This window comes from Eptatretus burgeri, chromosome 5, assembly GCF_056783735.1.
Source record: "Eptatretus burgeri isolate ZD-2024b chromosome 5, Ebu_testis_v1, whole genome shotgun sequence".
NCBI classification, from domain to species: Eukaryota; Metazoa; Chordata; class Myxini; order Myxiniformes; family Myxinidae; genus Eptatretus; species Eptatretus burgeri.
The window spans coordinates 64,329,362-64,345,401 of record NC_140965.1 but is presented as its reverse complement, the minus strand read 5'-3'; the positions used below and the strand labels follow the sequence as shown (position 1 = coordinate 64,345,401).

Below are 16,040 nucleotides of genomic sequence, written 5' to 3'. Positions count from 1 at the left end.
GACATGGCAGGACCTGGTCAATGACCTGAAGAGAGCTGGGACCACAGTATCAAAGAAAAGCATAAATAACACACTACGCCGTCATGGATTAAAATCCTGCAGCGCACGCAAGGTCCTTATGCTCAAGCCAGCGCATGTCCAGGCCCGTCTGAAGTTTGCCAATGACTATCTGGATGATCCAGAGGAGGAATGGGAGAAGGTCATGTGGTCTGATGAGACCAAAATAGAGCTTTTTGGTTTAAACTCCATTCGCGTGTTTGGAGGAAGAAGAAGGATGAGTACAACCCCAAGAACACCATCCCAACCGTGAAGCATGGAGGTGGAAACATTCTTTGGGGATGCTTTTCTGCAAAGGGGACAGGACGACTGCACCGTATTGAGGGGAGGATGGATGGGGCAATGTATCACGAGATCTTGGCCAACAACCTCCTTCCCTCAACAAGAGCATTGAAGATGGGGCGTGGCTGGGTCTTCCAGCATGACAACGACCCGAAACACACAGCCAGGGCAACTAAGGAGTGGCTCCGTAAGAAGCATCTCAAGGTCCTGGAGTGGCCGAGCCAGTCTCCAGACCTGAACCCAATAGAAAATATTTGGAGGGAGCTGAAAGTCTGTGTTGCCCAGTGACAGCCCCGAAACCTGAAGGATCTGGAGAAGATCTGTATGGAGGAGTGGGCCAAAATCCCTGCTGCAGTCTGTGCAAACCTGCTTAAGAACTACAGGAAACGTCTGATCTTTGTAATTGCAAACAAAGGTTTCTGTACCAAATATTAAGTTCTGTTTTTCTGATGTATCAAATACTTATTTCATGCAATAAAATGCAAATTAATTATTTTAAAATCATACAATGTGATTTTCAGGATTTTTGTTTTAGATTCAATCTTTCACAGTTGAAGTGTACCTATGATAAAAATTACAGACCTCTCCGTGCTTTGTAAGTGGGAAAACCTGCAAAATCGGCAGTGTATCAAATACTTGTTCTCATATATATATATATATTGTTGCGGATTCGCGCCCGCCGGCGTGCTGACGGCCACGTAACTCGAATCGCGGCGCGTTGCCCACCGGACGGACAATCCAGTCGTGACCCTCTCGGACTAACGCCGGGAACCAGTCACGGGTGGACCTTTCGGTCTCACCGCGATCGAGCCAATCAGCCCCCGCGTGGGATAGGGTTGCTCGCCAAATTCGACCTACCTAAGTACCCACGCGGAGGGTAGACCGGGCGATCGCACCTCGCCGCAGGTCGACTTCGGACACGGGCCACTTAAGCGACCCGTTCCGTACTATCAGGATAACCGAGCGGTGTTATCGTCGGCCTCGACGGTTCGATTAATTATCGGGCGTATTCAGCCCACTACCAACCCTTTACGTGAAGCAAGATGAGGATTCAATGAAAGAAATGACGAAGCGAAGCGGGAAACAGTTCAACACAAAGCACATTTATTCGCGATGAACGGAAAGCACACATATTCAATTCCACCAAAAGCACACAGAAAAGAAAAACACAATGCAATTTACACAAAAGCAAATGCGACAATGCAGATCTACTACCGATTACGCGAGCACACGGCAACACTTATACAATTTTACTTCACAGACGGCGCCGACAACACATACCCAAAACCAAGGAAAAGAATACCCTCAAGGATGAGGCGGGCCTGAGGCCGAGACCGGGTCGGGCCTACCCGTCTGGTGATGAGACGCGGAGCGGCGATGGTGCCTCAACTCCGCGGGCCTCGCGGACAGTGTCTGGTAGGGGGTGGGAAAGGGGCCCCCTTGGTCGCACTATCTCAGCGCGGGGGGAAACAGGAGGGGGTTGCTGATGCTCGGGGTATAGAGGATTCCTACTCTGCCTCGAGTCCCGCGACGAGCGTCTCCACCTCGGCCAGGTCGCGCTGTCGGCCTCCCTGGGGTGCAGCTCCCTGCACGACGCGAGCACCCCCTCGTCTGCCCTCGCCGCCTCTCCACAGCTCCGTCCCCTCCGCTCCGACTCCAACGCACACGACGACGACCAGCTCCTTCTTGCCAACTCCACCGCCCGCGAAGTCTTAACTCTCTGTTTTTTTGACTGACGAACACGGTCGCTTTTATAAGCCCCGTGGCTTCGCTCTCTCAGCTTTGACCCCCTCCCTTCGACCTTTCACCTCGCTCCCCATTGGCCCGAGAAAAAGTGGGCGTGAATGCTTTTTGATCCATAAATTTCCATATATCGATCGCCCTCCAACGCCCTGGAGGCGGGGCCAAATCGCCCCTCGCTCACCGATTGGACGGCACAAAAGTGGGCGTGTGTCGTTTTTGATCCGTTTTTGAAGCAGAAAATCCGTGGTTTTGTACACGCTGTTCGGCGCGCGCCCTGCACGAGTCCAACACCGGTACCCACAAGCGGCGCAAGAACGGTGGCGATGCGACGGTTGCGAGGTGTGACGTGAAGCGGCGCCGTGGTGGGTGGTTGATGTGGTGGTCGGTGGTGGTAACAATGGCGGTTGGTCCAAATTAAAGATAGTAAAAGAAAAACGGCTATCCTGAAGAGTCGCAGCACGCATAAATGACATGTATTCCCACTAGACAACGGGTTTGGGCCTAACTACACATGTACTTACCGAGATACCTCACCTAAGGGACCTGAATGGTGGTTTGCGAATTTGGTAACCACAACAATATATATATATATATATATATATATATATATATATATATATATATATATATATATATATATATATATATATATATATATATATATATATATATATATAAGCAGGGTATGCTTACACATTTTGCATACGAACCGTACTTCCCCATTGTCTCGTGTTGCTCACCTGCATTTTTTTTCCTCTTTTTTTTTTTTCCCCCTTTTATTTTTTTTTCATTTATTTATATTTCCATTAATGGATGATTTCCGATGGTTCTGTGATTTTTTCCCAGTGCATCGGCTTCGATGTCCATCGGGACGCAACATTTCAGTTTTTTTATGTCACCCAGAAGATACCGATCTTTATCAGCCAGTGAGTGAGTGAGTCAGTGGTTAAAAAAAGCCTGGTATTGGCTTCGTGGTGAGGGTGGCGGCTTGGGATCCTAGGGTCCTGAGTTCAAGCCCCGTTGGCCGCTGAATTAAAATACACCAGGAGGTTGACTCAGCCTGTCATCCTTCCGAGGTCGGCAAAATGAGCACCAGTGTACTGCTAAGGGGAACACTGCATCAGCGGCATAGCCACGTCCCAACCAATGATGCAACCAGCAGCCACAGGCTGCACTCGATAGAGTGGTTAAAAAGAGCTTTCTATATTAGATACTAGCAAATATCACCCGTCGCTTCACTGACAAAAATACTAAAAGGGGAGTGGGTAGAAAAAGAGGGGGGAAGAGAGACAGGGGAGGGAGGGAGAGTAAAGAGGTGGAGGGGAAATGAGAGAGGAGGGAGGGAGAGCGAGGAGGGGTGTGGGAACGAAGGGGTGGGTGGGGGAAGGGAAGGCAGACGTTCGGTGGAGCGTAAATTACCATTCATACCGTCTCATGAAAATGATTCTGCATAGAATAACAGTGAAGACGGAAACAAAATGTCTGAAATCTATTTTCTTCCAGGCATACTATAAATACGGCCCAGAGGAAAACACTGCCCAGACACGTCCGGAGACAAAACCCACTGGACGCATCTGGAGCCAAGCTGTCCAGACACAAACACTGCTCGGACACATCCGCAGACAAACTCCTGTCTGGATATACATACCGCCTGGACGCGTCCGCATACAAACACCGCCCGGACGCATCCGCATACAAACACCGCCCGGACATGTCTGCCTACAAGCACCACCCAGACATGTCCGCATACAAACACCGCCCGGACGCATCCGCTTTCAAACACCACCCAGACACGTCCGCATACAAACACCGCCCGGACATGTCTGCATACAAGCACCACCCAGACGTGTCCGCATACAAACACCGCCCGGACGCGTCCGGAGACAAGCACCGCCCATAAGCGTGGAGAAAGGATGGGACAAAGAGAGGGGTGGGGGTGGGGGAGTTAGCAAAGAGAATATGTAATGCTTCATGAATAACACACACACACACACACACACACACACACACACACACACACACACACACACACACACACACACACACACACACACACACACACACACACACACACACACACGCTTGGCCAATATCGGCATTTTTTCAGGAATCGGCAGATTGGAGTCGGTGTGATTACCAACTACAGTACGTACTGTATACAACCCAGAAACCTTGAGTGTCTTTCACTGAAAAACAACATTGCATTTATCTAGACATTTCAATGATATGTTCACAAACATTATTCTTTATAAACAGCTGTGTGTGACGAGTGGAAGAAAATTTTTGCTCGGTAAAATTAGAAAATACATTAATATGGTAAACACCTTGGAAATCGGTTGTTATTTCACAACTCGCTCAGAATGACAGAGCACGAACCGCTCCCTCGGGATGGCGGGACGTGAGCCGCTCCATCGGGATGGCGGAACGTGAACCGCTCCATCGGGATGGCGGAGCGCGGTGGTTGTTGTTTATGAATTGAATCCGTGCTGTAGTGAAAACATGTTATCAGAACACGCGTTATACGAGGGTCACCCATACATAGATAGTCATGACATGTATTACTGCTTTAATTTACAACACAAACCAACCTCTCAAACTGACAAGAGAATGTTGTTGGCTTCACCAATTTCAATCTCATCCCCAATGGTTGGCTGACCAGGTAGGCACACAGACACTCTTGGATCATCCGGTGCTTTTACTATATAGTCATCTCATCTTGCTGGAATACTGTATTATTCTTTTTCTTATGTGTGTGAGCTTTATCTTGGTTGGCTTTGTCAGTGCTTCACCTCTGAGCTTGTGATCATACAAGTTGAGCAATAAAAGCAGCATGACATAAATTGCTCGCTTTTAGGATTGATACCTCTTATCATGTGTATTACGTTCGTCAGTACACTCCAAAGTCACTTTTACTGCTGTGCCTGGTGCTATGCTTGACGTCAACAGCTCGCTGTTTGTGATTGTCTGCGTGATTGTGCGCAGAGACCGAGGATGAGCAATGAATCTTCTGAATATGCAACTGCCTCATCACAGAACAAAACCAAAACGCTTATCAAAGTAAGCGTATGAGAGCAAATGAACGTGCTGGAAACTGTATTTATGACAGGAACTGAAAGTGTATAAATCTGCCTTTCAATGTCTCCATTACTGTCACCCTGCCTTTGTATCCATGTGCGTTTGTGCCTTCATCAGCTTTTTCTTTTCAGTTGTCTTTTGAATCGGTGCTAAATGTGATGCATTCATTATAGCTGGAGAATGGGGTATGTGTCATAATATAAGATAACCTCCAAAATATTAAAACAATTGCCTGATTGAGTGACCTTTGGACACAAATAAGATTGTGGACCCACTGTTCGGAGAGGTTCTGGGGTTATTGGATCGAAAGCTCAGTGAGGAACGGCGCCCAGCTCGTGATTCAAGTGGTGATTAAATCACTTTTTTTCTTTATGTTGTCTTGTTTGCCCGATCGAGGCTCGTAGGGCAGCGAGAGCAGAATGGAAGGGAACAAAACGGAAAGGGGGAAACACAAACAGCAGAGTGGGAGTGAGGGTGAGATCAAAGGGAGGGGGAGAAGGACATGCTGCACACAGAACAAGCTAAATGAAACACAGCAAGAATGGGAAAGCAGGGATGAAACAGAAAAGGAACAAACCAACTGACAACTAACAAACGCAAAGAGGTGAGTGAGAATGGGGGAAAAAAATATATATATCACAATAACCTGGAAATGAGAGTGCTTGAGAATGGGGTAATTTGGGGTAGAAACGATCACGAGTATTGATGGGGGATGCAGATGCAGATGGTCCAAAAAGGAGGTAGTGGAATACAGAGAGGTCACCAACCTGTCTGCAAGTGAGAGTAACAGGCCTGGGCACTCAGCTTCATCACAGGAGATCCCAATGATTTGAGGGCCTTGCTTTCCACAGCATTAATAAGGGCAAGGTGTGAGGCAGGGGCACCAGCCCTGAGGGTGACAACAGTACTCCACCTGTGAATGAAGGTCTTGTCGGTTGTCAAAATTTCAGATTTGCCAAGGAAATACCTTGCACAACGAAGAATGCCTCGACTGGCTGGCTTTGGAGGCCATCTTGGAGATATGGTCTGCCAAAGAAACATCATGGCTGATGCCCAAATGTTTGAGTGACTTTACCTCTTCAAGTAGTTTGTTTCAGAAGTAGATGGGAGGGTTTTTCAGAAGGTCCTTTTGGAGAGACGGTGAGTCAGTGGGATTTGTCAGGGTTGAAAGACATCTTCCAAGTGGTGGATCAGGTCTTCATTTCCACTTTAAAAAGTTTAAATTGCTGAAGGGAGAGGGCATGAAGAAGAAGAATGGAGAAGAGGAAAGTTTTGTTTGTTTGTTTGTTTATTTGTTTATTTTTGTTTTTGTTGTTTTCATTTATTTATTACTAGCTGAAGTACCCGGTAATACCTGGGAAATTTCCCCTATTTTCCTCACGCTAGTTAGACTGATGCATTAGTTGTATGGAGAAAATTAGGAAGGCTTCTTTTATTCCTCAGATTTATGGAAGGAAGGCTTTAAGCTGCCGTAATCCTCAGAGAGGTCATAGTTGAAGGCGGCCTTGAGCCACTCAATGTTTCTAGCAGCAGTGGAAACTGTCCTTGATGTCCTGCCAAAACCCAGACTGAGAAAGCTGGAACGTGAGTTTTGTGCTTCTCTCACCCGTTGGTGTGACGCTCTATTTGCAGTTAGGCATATATATATATATATATATATATATATGTATATATATATATATATATATATATATATATATCTCTCTCTCTCTCTCTCTCTCTCTCTCTCTCTCTCTCTCTCTCTCTCTCTCTCTCTCTCTCTCTCTCTCTCTTTCTCTCTTTCTCTCTTTCTCTCTTTCTCTCTTTCTCTCTTTCTCTCTTTCTCTCTTTCTCTCTTTCTCTCTTTCTCTCTTTCTCTCTTTCTCTCTTTCTCTCTTTCTCTCTTTCTCTCTTTCTCTCTTTCTCTCTTTCTCTCTTTCTCTCTTTCTCTCTTTCTCTCTTTCTCTCTTTCTCTCTTTCTCTCTTTCTCTCTTTCTCTCTTTCTCTCTTTCTCTCTTTCTCTCTTTCTCTCTTTCTCTCTTTCTCTCTTTCTCTCTTTCTCTCTTTCTCTCTTTCTCTCTTTCTCTCTTTCTCTCTTTCTCTCTTTCTCTCTTTCTCTCTTTCTCTCTTTCTCTCTTTCTCTCTTTCTCTCTTTCTCTCTTTCTCTCTTTCTCTCTTTCTCTCTTTCTCTCTTTCTCTCTTTCTCTCTTTCTCTCTTTCTCTCTTTCTCTCTTTCTCTCTTTCTCTCTTTCTCTCTTTCTCTCTTTCTCTCTTTCTCTCTTTCTCTCTTTCTCTCTTTCTCTCTTTCTCTCTTTCTCTCTTTCTCTCTTTCTCTCTTTCTCTCTTTCTCTTTTCTCTTTCTCTTTCTCTCTTTTTCTCTTTCTCTTTTTCTCTTTTTCTCTTTCTCTTTCTCTTTCTCTTTCTCTTTCTCTTTCTCTTTCTCTTTCTCTTTCTCTTTCTCTCTCTTTCTCTCTCTCCCCCCCCAGCTGACTCCGCTTGCCTGGGTCTTTCATGAGCAAATCTATCAGCAGTTAGCTGCTGCCGTGCGCGTGCAGTTCGAGAATTCAAATAACAGGAGGATAATGTGTTTGTTTAAAAAGTCAACGAATACGAACATTTTGTATTTCATAAAACCCTAGCGTTTTTAACCATGAAGCCTTTTGTTACGATTAATATGCCGGCGCACTATTCAAAATCCTTTTTTTTTAATGGAACTTTTTTTTTTAATATATATATATATATATATATATATATATATATATATATATATATATATATTTTTCATTTTTATGGAAAGCCACTTAGCGCATCCTGGAGCTGAATGTTATGTCTATATGTGTGTAAAGTTTCATCAAGACCAGTTCACTGGTCTAGGAGCTTATTGGTTACAAACAGACAGACAAACAGACAGAAGGACTGCCATTTATATAGTAGATTAAACAGAAGGTATAAGGAACGAATTAAAGTGAGGGTGGTGAATAATGGAACAGAGGGGGGTTGAGACATAGCGAGTGGGTAGGGGAATCAGTTGGGGGGGGGTAGGTCGGAATGGGTAGGCCCAAAACTTTTCAAGCTTGACGCAGGATCTATATAAATAAAATGAGCTACAAAAAATACACAGGATTGAGCACTCGACATAAACGAAGAACATAAAATTGACAACAGCACAAACAAATCCGGAATGATTCCTCAACTTTTTGGAAGCAGATCACTTGGAGGATCAAGAGAAACATATTACCATATCTAAAACAGGTTAATTAATCGAGTTACTTGGTGAATAAACTGGTTTTAGGTAATGTGTTGGATAAAAATGGAAATGTACTGTATGTGTGTTCTGGGAGTACATGGTTATTTCGACCTTTTTTTGCCTGTTTTAGTGTTCTTGTTATGTTTGTGGAGCAGGCGACAATAGTTGGTTTATGTCTGGTGTTGGCTTAATGGTTAGGGTGGTGGGCTTGGAATCCGAGGATCCTGAGTTCAAATCCCACTTGGCTGTTTAATTAATACCAGGTGGGGTTAACTCAGCCTGTCATCCTTCCGAGGTCGGCAAAATGAGTGCCAGCATGCTGGTATCCTGCGTGGGAGTGGCGACCCGTCCAGGATTGTGCCGAATAGCCAAGGAGACTGCTGCGGCAGCACCAACGTTCTGTACAGAGTATGGTCACAATGGATGGATGGATGATATTATGTTTGTGGAGCAAGCAACAATAGTTCGTTTAAGGCCATTATGTGATGTATATATGCATAGTTTTAGAGCACTCATCGTGTATTAACTGTATTATGGGTAAGTAGTCATCAGTATTACCCACAAGGGGACAGACATTGTCTAATTTAGAATAGCTAGGTTGAGGTGTCCCATTTATTGTCGAGCCAGACAAGAGGACGGCCAGACAGCGCATTTCCCTCCCACCAAGAAATGGACAAGACCCCTCCTCCTTGCTGTCTTTAAGCATGTGGGAGGTGGGCCTTGGTTCCTGGCCTTGTAATTATTGGTGAAACTATCAGGGTGGAGACTATTGTGGAACCATGATTAACTGGTCCATGATTTGGCATGGAAGACAGCCATTGGTCTGTACTTTGGCATGGAAGGTGATTATTGGCTGTGTACTGGTGCATGGAGAACTGTGATCGGTTCATGCGGCTGATGTGCAGAACATGGCCATTTGCTCACAGCTGCCCATGTGAGATGGACTCGTGAAATTCCCTCAAGGTTGGAACTTGTGCTGCAGGGGAGGGTTGGGGATGAGCTGTCAATAAGGCTCTTACCACCAGGACTCTCTCTCTCTCTCTCTCTCTCTCTCTCTCTCTCTCTCTCTCTCTCTCTCTCTCTCTCTCTCTCTCTCTCTCTCTCTCTCTCTCTGCCTCTCTCTCTCTGCCTCTCTCTCTCTCTCTCTCTCTCTCTCTCTCTCTCTCTCTCTCTGCCTCTCTCTGCCTCTCTCTGCCTCTCTCTGCCTCTCTCTGCCTCTCTCTGCCTCTCTCTGCCTCTCTCTGCCTCTCTCTGCCTCTCTCTGCCTCTCTCTGCCTCTCTCTGCCTCTCTCTGCCTCTCTCTGCCTCTCTCTGCCTCTCTCTGCCTCTCTCTGCCTCTCTCTGCCTCTCTCTGCCTCTCTCTGCCTCTCTCTGCCTCTCTCTGCCTCTCTCTGCCTCTCTCTGCCTCTCTCTCTCTCTCTCTCTCTCTCTGTCTCTCTGCCTCTCTCTGCCTCTCTCTGCCTCTCTCTGCCTCTCTCTGCCTCTCTCTGCCTCTCTCTGCCTCTCTCTCTCTCTCTGCCTCTCTCTGCCTCTCTCTGCCTATCTCTCTGCCTCTCTGCCTCTCTCTGCCTCTCTCTGCCTCTCTCTCTCTCTCTCTGCCTCTCTCTGCCTCTCTCTCTGCCTCTCTCTGCCTCTCTGCCTCTCTCTGTCTCTCTCTCTGTCTCTCTCTCTGCCTCTCTCTCTGCCTCTCTCTGCCTCTCTCTGCCTCTCTCTGCCTCTCTCTGCCTCTCTCTGCCTCTCTCTGCCTCTCTCTGCCTCTCTCTGCCTCTCTCTGAGTCTCTCTGCCTCTCTCTGCCTCTCTCTGCCTCTCTCTGCCTCTCTGCCTCTCTGCCTCTCTCTGCCTCTCTGCCTCTCTCTGCCTCTCTCTGCCTCTCTCTGCCTCTCTCTGCCTCTCTCTCTCTCTCTCTCTCTCTCTCTCTCTCTCTCTCTCTCTCTCTCTCTCTCTCTCTCTCTCTCTCTCTGCCTCTCTCTCTCTCTCTCTCTCTCTCTCTCTCTCTCTCTCTGCCTCTCTCTCTCTCTCTCTGCCTCTCTCTCTCTCTCTGCCTCTCTCTCTCTCTCTCTGCCTCTCTCTCTCTCTCTCTCTCTCTCTCTCTCTCTCTGCCTCTCTCTCTCTCTCTGCCTCTCTCTCTCTCTCTCTCTCTCTCTCTCTCTCTCTCTCTCTCTCTCTCTCTCTCTCTCTCTCTCTCTCTCTCTCTCTCTCTCTCTCTCTCTCTCTCTCTCTCTCTCTCTCTCTCTCTCTCTCTCTCTCTCTCTCTCACACACACACACACACACACACACACACACACACACACACACACACACACACACACACACACACACACACACACACACACACACACACACACCCTACTCTCCTAACCTATTGCTCGTGGCTGATGGGTGTCTACAAGCCTATGTTTCCCCTTTAGCAGGACTTAAATTCACACTCCATCCTGCCGCGCATAGAACAGCTTCTTTGTCTTCTTGTGTCCTGTAAGGACTCTGGTCTGGCACTATGATCAAGCCCTGCCACCACTAGGTAGTGGCACCCTGTGCTTGTACCTCTGTCCTATTGTCCAGTGCGGTATGCATGTTTGGTGTGTGAGCCCATAAGGGAGGTAGTTTTTCTTGTTACCTCCGCCACCGAAGGTGAAGGTGGTTATGTTTTCTCCCCTGTCTGTTTGTTTGTTTTTTTGCAAAATGGAAGATTTTTCAAGTTTATTAGTTTGTCGATTTTGTTAGTCTATCTGTCTGTCTGTCTGTCTGTCTGTCTGTCTGTCTGTCTGTCTGTCGCCTGCAGGTCACAATTTTAAACCAATCTTCACAAAACTTCACCACATGGTAGAGTTTGTCATAAGGAAGAAGCCTCTTGTTTTTGACGTCAAAAGGTCAACATAGGCCAAAGGTCAACAACTTAGGTGAGATTTCTAAAATCCTCAATTTTAATCCGATGGACTTGAAATTTGAAGAGGATTTTCATATCAGGTCACTGAATTCAACCACCAATTACTTTTTTAGGTAAATATAGACCAAAAGGTCAACATAGGCCAAAGGTCAACAACTTAGGTGGTGTTTCTAAAATCCTTAATTTTCATCTGATTGCCTTGAAATTTGAAGAGGATATATATTTTAGGTGACTGAATTCAACCACCAATTATTTTGGAGGTTCACATGGGCCAAAGGGTCAACATCCATGGGGCTGAATTTCTAAAATTGTAAATTTTCATCCTATTCACTTGAAATTTGAAGAGGATTTGCATATTTGGTCATTGAATTCAACCACCAATTATTTTTGAGGTCAAATTTGTTTTATGGATTTTGCAAGTGTGTGCTCTGCACGACGTCGTCTTCTTGTTTGTTTGTTTGTCTGTCTGTCTGTGTGCAGGATATCTCAAAAGGTTGTGGACGAATTTGGATGAAACTGGGTGGACACGTTGGGTGTGTGACAAGGAAGAATTGATTCAATTTTGGTGAAGATCCAAATCCGGATCCGGATTCGAGAATTTTTGAAGTGATTCTTCACCAGAGAGATAGGGCTAAACTTATATGTAGCACAATATCTCAAAAGGTTGTGGACGGATTTGGATGAAACTTGGTGGACTGGTTGGGTGTGTGACCACGACAAATTGATTCGATTTTGGTGAAGATCTGGATCTGCATATGAGACTTATTTAATTTTTGAAGTGATTCTTCACCATTGAGAGATGGGGCCAAAAACGATGTATAGCATTATATTTCAAAAACGTATTTGTCCCCATATGTTCTCGTCGATCAGGCATTGCATGGCGGAGGTATGCGCTGTCTTCCGAGTGCCCTTCTAGTTTCATAATTGTGCATTCATTAATTGTTTATTGCCTCTCCGTTCAAGATTTTGTTCTGTCTTGTGTAATTTATTTATTTAAGAGACCATGCGTGCCTCATGGATCTGCCATTTAACCGCATCAAAATTTGGAAGATTGATTACCCTTGGAGGATTAAGTTCATATTTTTGGTAACTGGTGTATTCGAACATCCATGGCATATAATCAATGTCCAACAACTCAGGCAACAATATGTGCAAATTATAGATCATTCGGTTCATCCATGGAGTGTTGGATGCCAGCACGTGACAGTAACCGCTTGGATTGTGGTTGCGATTCCCAGGTCGTTACATGTCAAACTGCACTTTCAACTTAAGAAATTATTTGGATATCTGTATTTGTATTCATGGTGTTCATGCAAAGTTATGTTTCACCTCCGCACCCTCTCTCCCCCGTGACCATTCAACAATCGTTTTGGTCAATCCTTCTGCCCTTTAGTGAACTCTGTACTATTATATCGATTATAAATGCTGCTCTTTGTGAGTCTTTTTCTTTTAAGATGGTATTTATACAAATGGCTGTCCTGCTTCAAGTGAGTTTTGTTGTTGCACAACCAGGCCCCGAAACAGAATGCAGCACAAAGAGCTTTGGCAAAGGTCGACCGAACTGGCATGAAAACCCTCTCCTGCTATTTTGGCAAACGTGCCTAATGGTGTATGTTGGTGTCTTGGCATTCATCTTTCAATTTGAGATGTTTGCCTTTCTGACGCATTTCCTATCTTCCAATGCAGGCTTCCCAGCAATGAGTGGACTTGTACTTTTCACCTCCAGACTTCAAACGTGGAGGAAAAAGTATTTTTAATTATTTTTTGCTGATGCCTTTCCGATAGCAACTTTATTGAAAAAGGGCTTTATTTGAATGGTTAGTTTAAATATGTAGTTTTTCTTTTGTCTGCGCTCACACAATAATATTTAACTTCACTGGATTTCCCCATCATTTTCAACTGGTATGCCTGCAGTCCATGGCCTACTTGTTTGTTGATGAATAATTTTTGTTGTTAATCATTAAAAGTTAGGTTTTTTAGTGTTGCTATAGCAGTTTTGTAATTGGGCATTCTGACCTGGTTTTTTTGGGGTTTTGGGTTTTTTTTTCCTGCATTTCATCTATTTATTCTGTTTAAATAAAGTTTAGATTGAATATCGTTTGCTATGATGTTATAATGGCTAAAACTGAAAAAGGTTACCAAGCTAAAACCATCATGATTATGAGTGAATTGCACAACAAACTTTGATCTGCGCTGCTGATGCAGTACCGCCGTAGCAAGAACTTAGTATTTGTTCAGGGTGCCGGTGATAACTCGCCTATTCTTCATCAAAAGACGCCATGGGATATTCAACGTCCACTATAAAATACTAGCAGTTGGGTCCACAGTTTAACATTCATCTGAGGGATGGCGCATCCATTGATGCCCTGCCAGAGTGACAGTTTGTAGTCGGATCGAGAATCGAACCCAAACTCGACAACTCGTAGGTGAGTGCGAGTATGCTGCCATCCTGCCGGCCTGCAAACTTTGCAAATCTCGTGCTTTCCTGTGGAGCTGCGCATTTCTGTCTCAACTGATAATGGGGTCGCCAATAATTTGATGGATGGTCGGATATGATTTAAGACTCTATTCACATCTGCAACATCAGTGCTTTTCCGTCCCTCCTTCACCTCTCACGGCTCCAAGTTGTTAAATATTCCACCGACAAGAGGTTGGAGGTCTCACAATGCCACTTATTGACCCCGTGAATGACAGCGCATGCTTCAAAGTGCACTCACCTCTGATGCGACCCCTACTTCCGATCCACTCGCTTTGGGAAAGACATAATTAGAATTTGGGTGTCTCCTTTTAAGGATGAACATAGAACAGACAATTCCTGGTTTGAGAGAGAGTTATTTTCCTGGACCCTGTTCTTAAAGTGAAATGGTTCTCAAACTGGAAGACATTAAAATTTGATTGAGACTAACATATATAAATTGTAAAACAATGTAAATAGTCATTGAGGAGAATTAAAAACCATCAAGAGTGTGGTAAAGTTATTATTTAAGTCCAGCACAATAATACATATACATGGACATAAAACAGTACAAAGGCACTTAAATGAATCAAAATGTACATCAATCAGCCAGTCATGCAGAAGGAAATGTCGTGGATGTTCTCCAACCGAGAGTTGTCTGTACAGGGATGCAAAAGTCATAAATGGAGACATTTTGCATTTTCGGTGTGAATTATTTCAATGGTTATCCTGACACAGATAACAATATTTTCAACTATCGAAACACATTACGTCGTCTTTTGAAGGTCATCTTCAAAACATAAATTTAGTTTACACGTCACTATATTTTGACATGCTTTTCCAGTGGTTGCAATTCCTGCATCACCACACGTAGCCGTCAATGCCTGCGCCTGCAATTACTCGGCACATGTTGTTTCAATGTGTGCAGTTTTTATGTGTTGGCAAGGAGTTCTCGTTCGAACAAGAAGTCGATGCGAGATGAGTGTTGACAGCATAAAAATGTCACAATACGGCCATGTGATAGTATAGACATGTCAAAATATAGTGATGTTGACTGAATTTATTTTTTGAAAACTACCTTCAAAAGAGGATGTAATGTGTTTTGACAGTTGAAAATATGTGTCATGATAACCACTGAAATAATTTAGACACCTAAAATGCAGGATTGCCTAAATGCATTAGTGATGAATATATTGTTACGAATTTACGCCCGCCCGGCATGCGATCGGCCACGTAACTCAAATCGCGACCGCGTCGCCCACCGGAACGGACAATTCAGTCGTGACCCTCCTTGGAACTATCACCAGGAGCAAGTCACTGGTGGGTCTTTCGACCCCACCACAATCGTGCCAATCGGCCACCCGCGCAGGATAGGGTTGTTCGTCAAACTCGACCTACCTAAGTACCTGTGCGGGTAGTTAACCGGGCGATCGTACCTCGCCACTGGCCGGCCTAGGACACGAACCGCTTAAGCGGTCCGTTCCGTGCTTCAGTGATAACCGAGCGGTGTTATCGCCGGCCCCGACGGACGTGATTAGTTACCAGGTGCTTACACCCTTCTACCAATTCCTTCGTGATGCAAGATGGAACTTTCAAACAAAGGAAAGGACGCAACGAAACGGGGAACAGTTCGACAAGTACATTTATTCCACACTCAGACAAGGCAAGCACGTATTCACAGCCATACAGTAAGAACGCAATTTACAAGCAAGGCAATGAAAGTAAGAATTACAACCGAATAAAGCAAGGTTTATTTACATGCACTTAAACAGTTTCTACTTTACAAGACACGGCGCCACAACACGCATTCACACAAAAGCAAAGGAAAGACCCCCTCAAAGGCAAGGGAGTCGGACTGGGCCCGTGGGCCTAATGCGCGTGGAACCTGGAGGAGCGGCCAGGTCCACGAGACCGGAGGGTCTTACCCGCGCCCTCGTGGCGCGATGGTGGGCAAGCCGCAATGTCAGCATAGCTGCGCCTGGCCTCGTGCCCCTGGCGTGGTCGGCGAGCGAGCTCCGGCGCTTCCCGTCTGCTTCGAGCTCCATCTCCCGACTCGACTGCCCCGCCGACACTGCAGACTTGACTTCTTCTCCCGACACTCCGCCGCTGCCACTCCACTGCTCCCACTTGGTTCTCTGCCGACATACTGCACCCTTTTTTTCTTCCGCGAGCTCGCGCTTATATAGCCCGGGAGAGGGGCGTCTATGTAAATTTCTGGATCACAGCGGGTTCGGAGACGGGGCCACACTACCCGATGCTCAGTCATTGGATGGATGAAAAGGGGGCGTGAAGCATTCCTGATCCGATTTTTGAGG

The 16,040-nt window shown here is 45.5% G+C and overlaps 1 protein-coding gene across 2 annotated transcripts in view; it reads left to right on the top strand.

Moving 5' to 3' along the window:
- Window positions 1–13,368, top strand: part of RNASEH2B (ribonuclease H2 subunit B) — a 32,402-nt gene extending 19,034 nt beyond the window's left edge. For both annotated transcript variants that reach the window (XR_015058394.1, XM_085882124.1), the window contains exons 3-4: window positions 5,065–5,139; window positions 12,783–13,368. Coding sequence is in view for 1 of the 2 variants with exons in the window: in XM_085882124.1 (XP_085738250.1) it covers window positions 5,065–5,139; window positions 12,783–12,875 (168 nt within the window). In the remaining variant the exon portion in view is untranslated. The remainder of the gene's footprint in view (window positions 1–5,064; window positions 5,140–12,782) is intronic.
- Window positions 13,369–16,040: the final 2,672 nt, after the last annotated feature.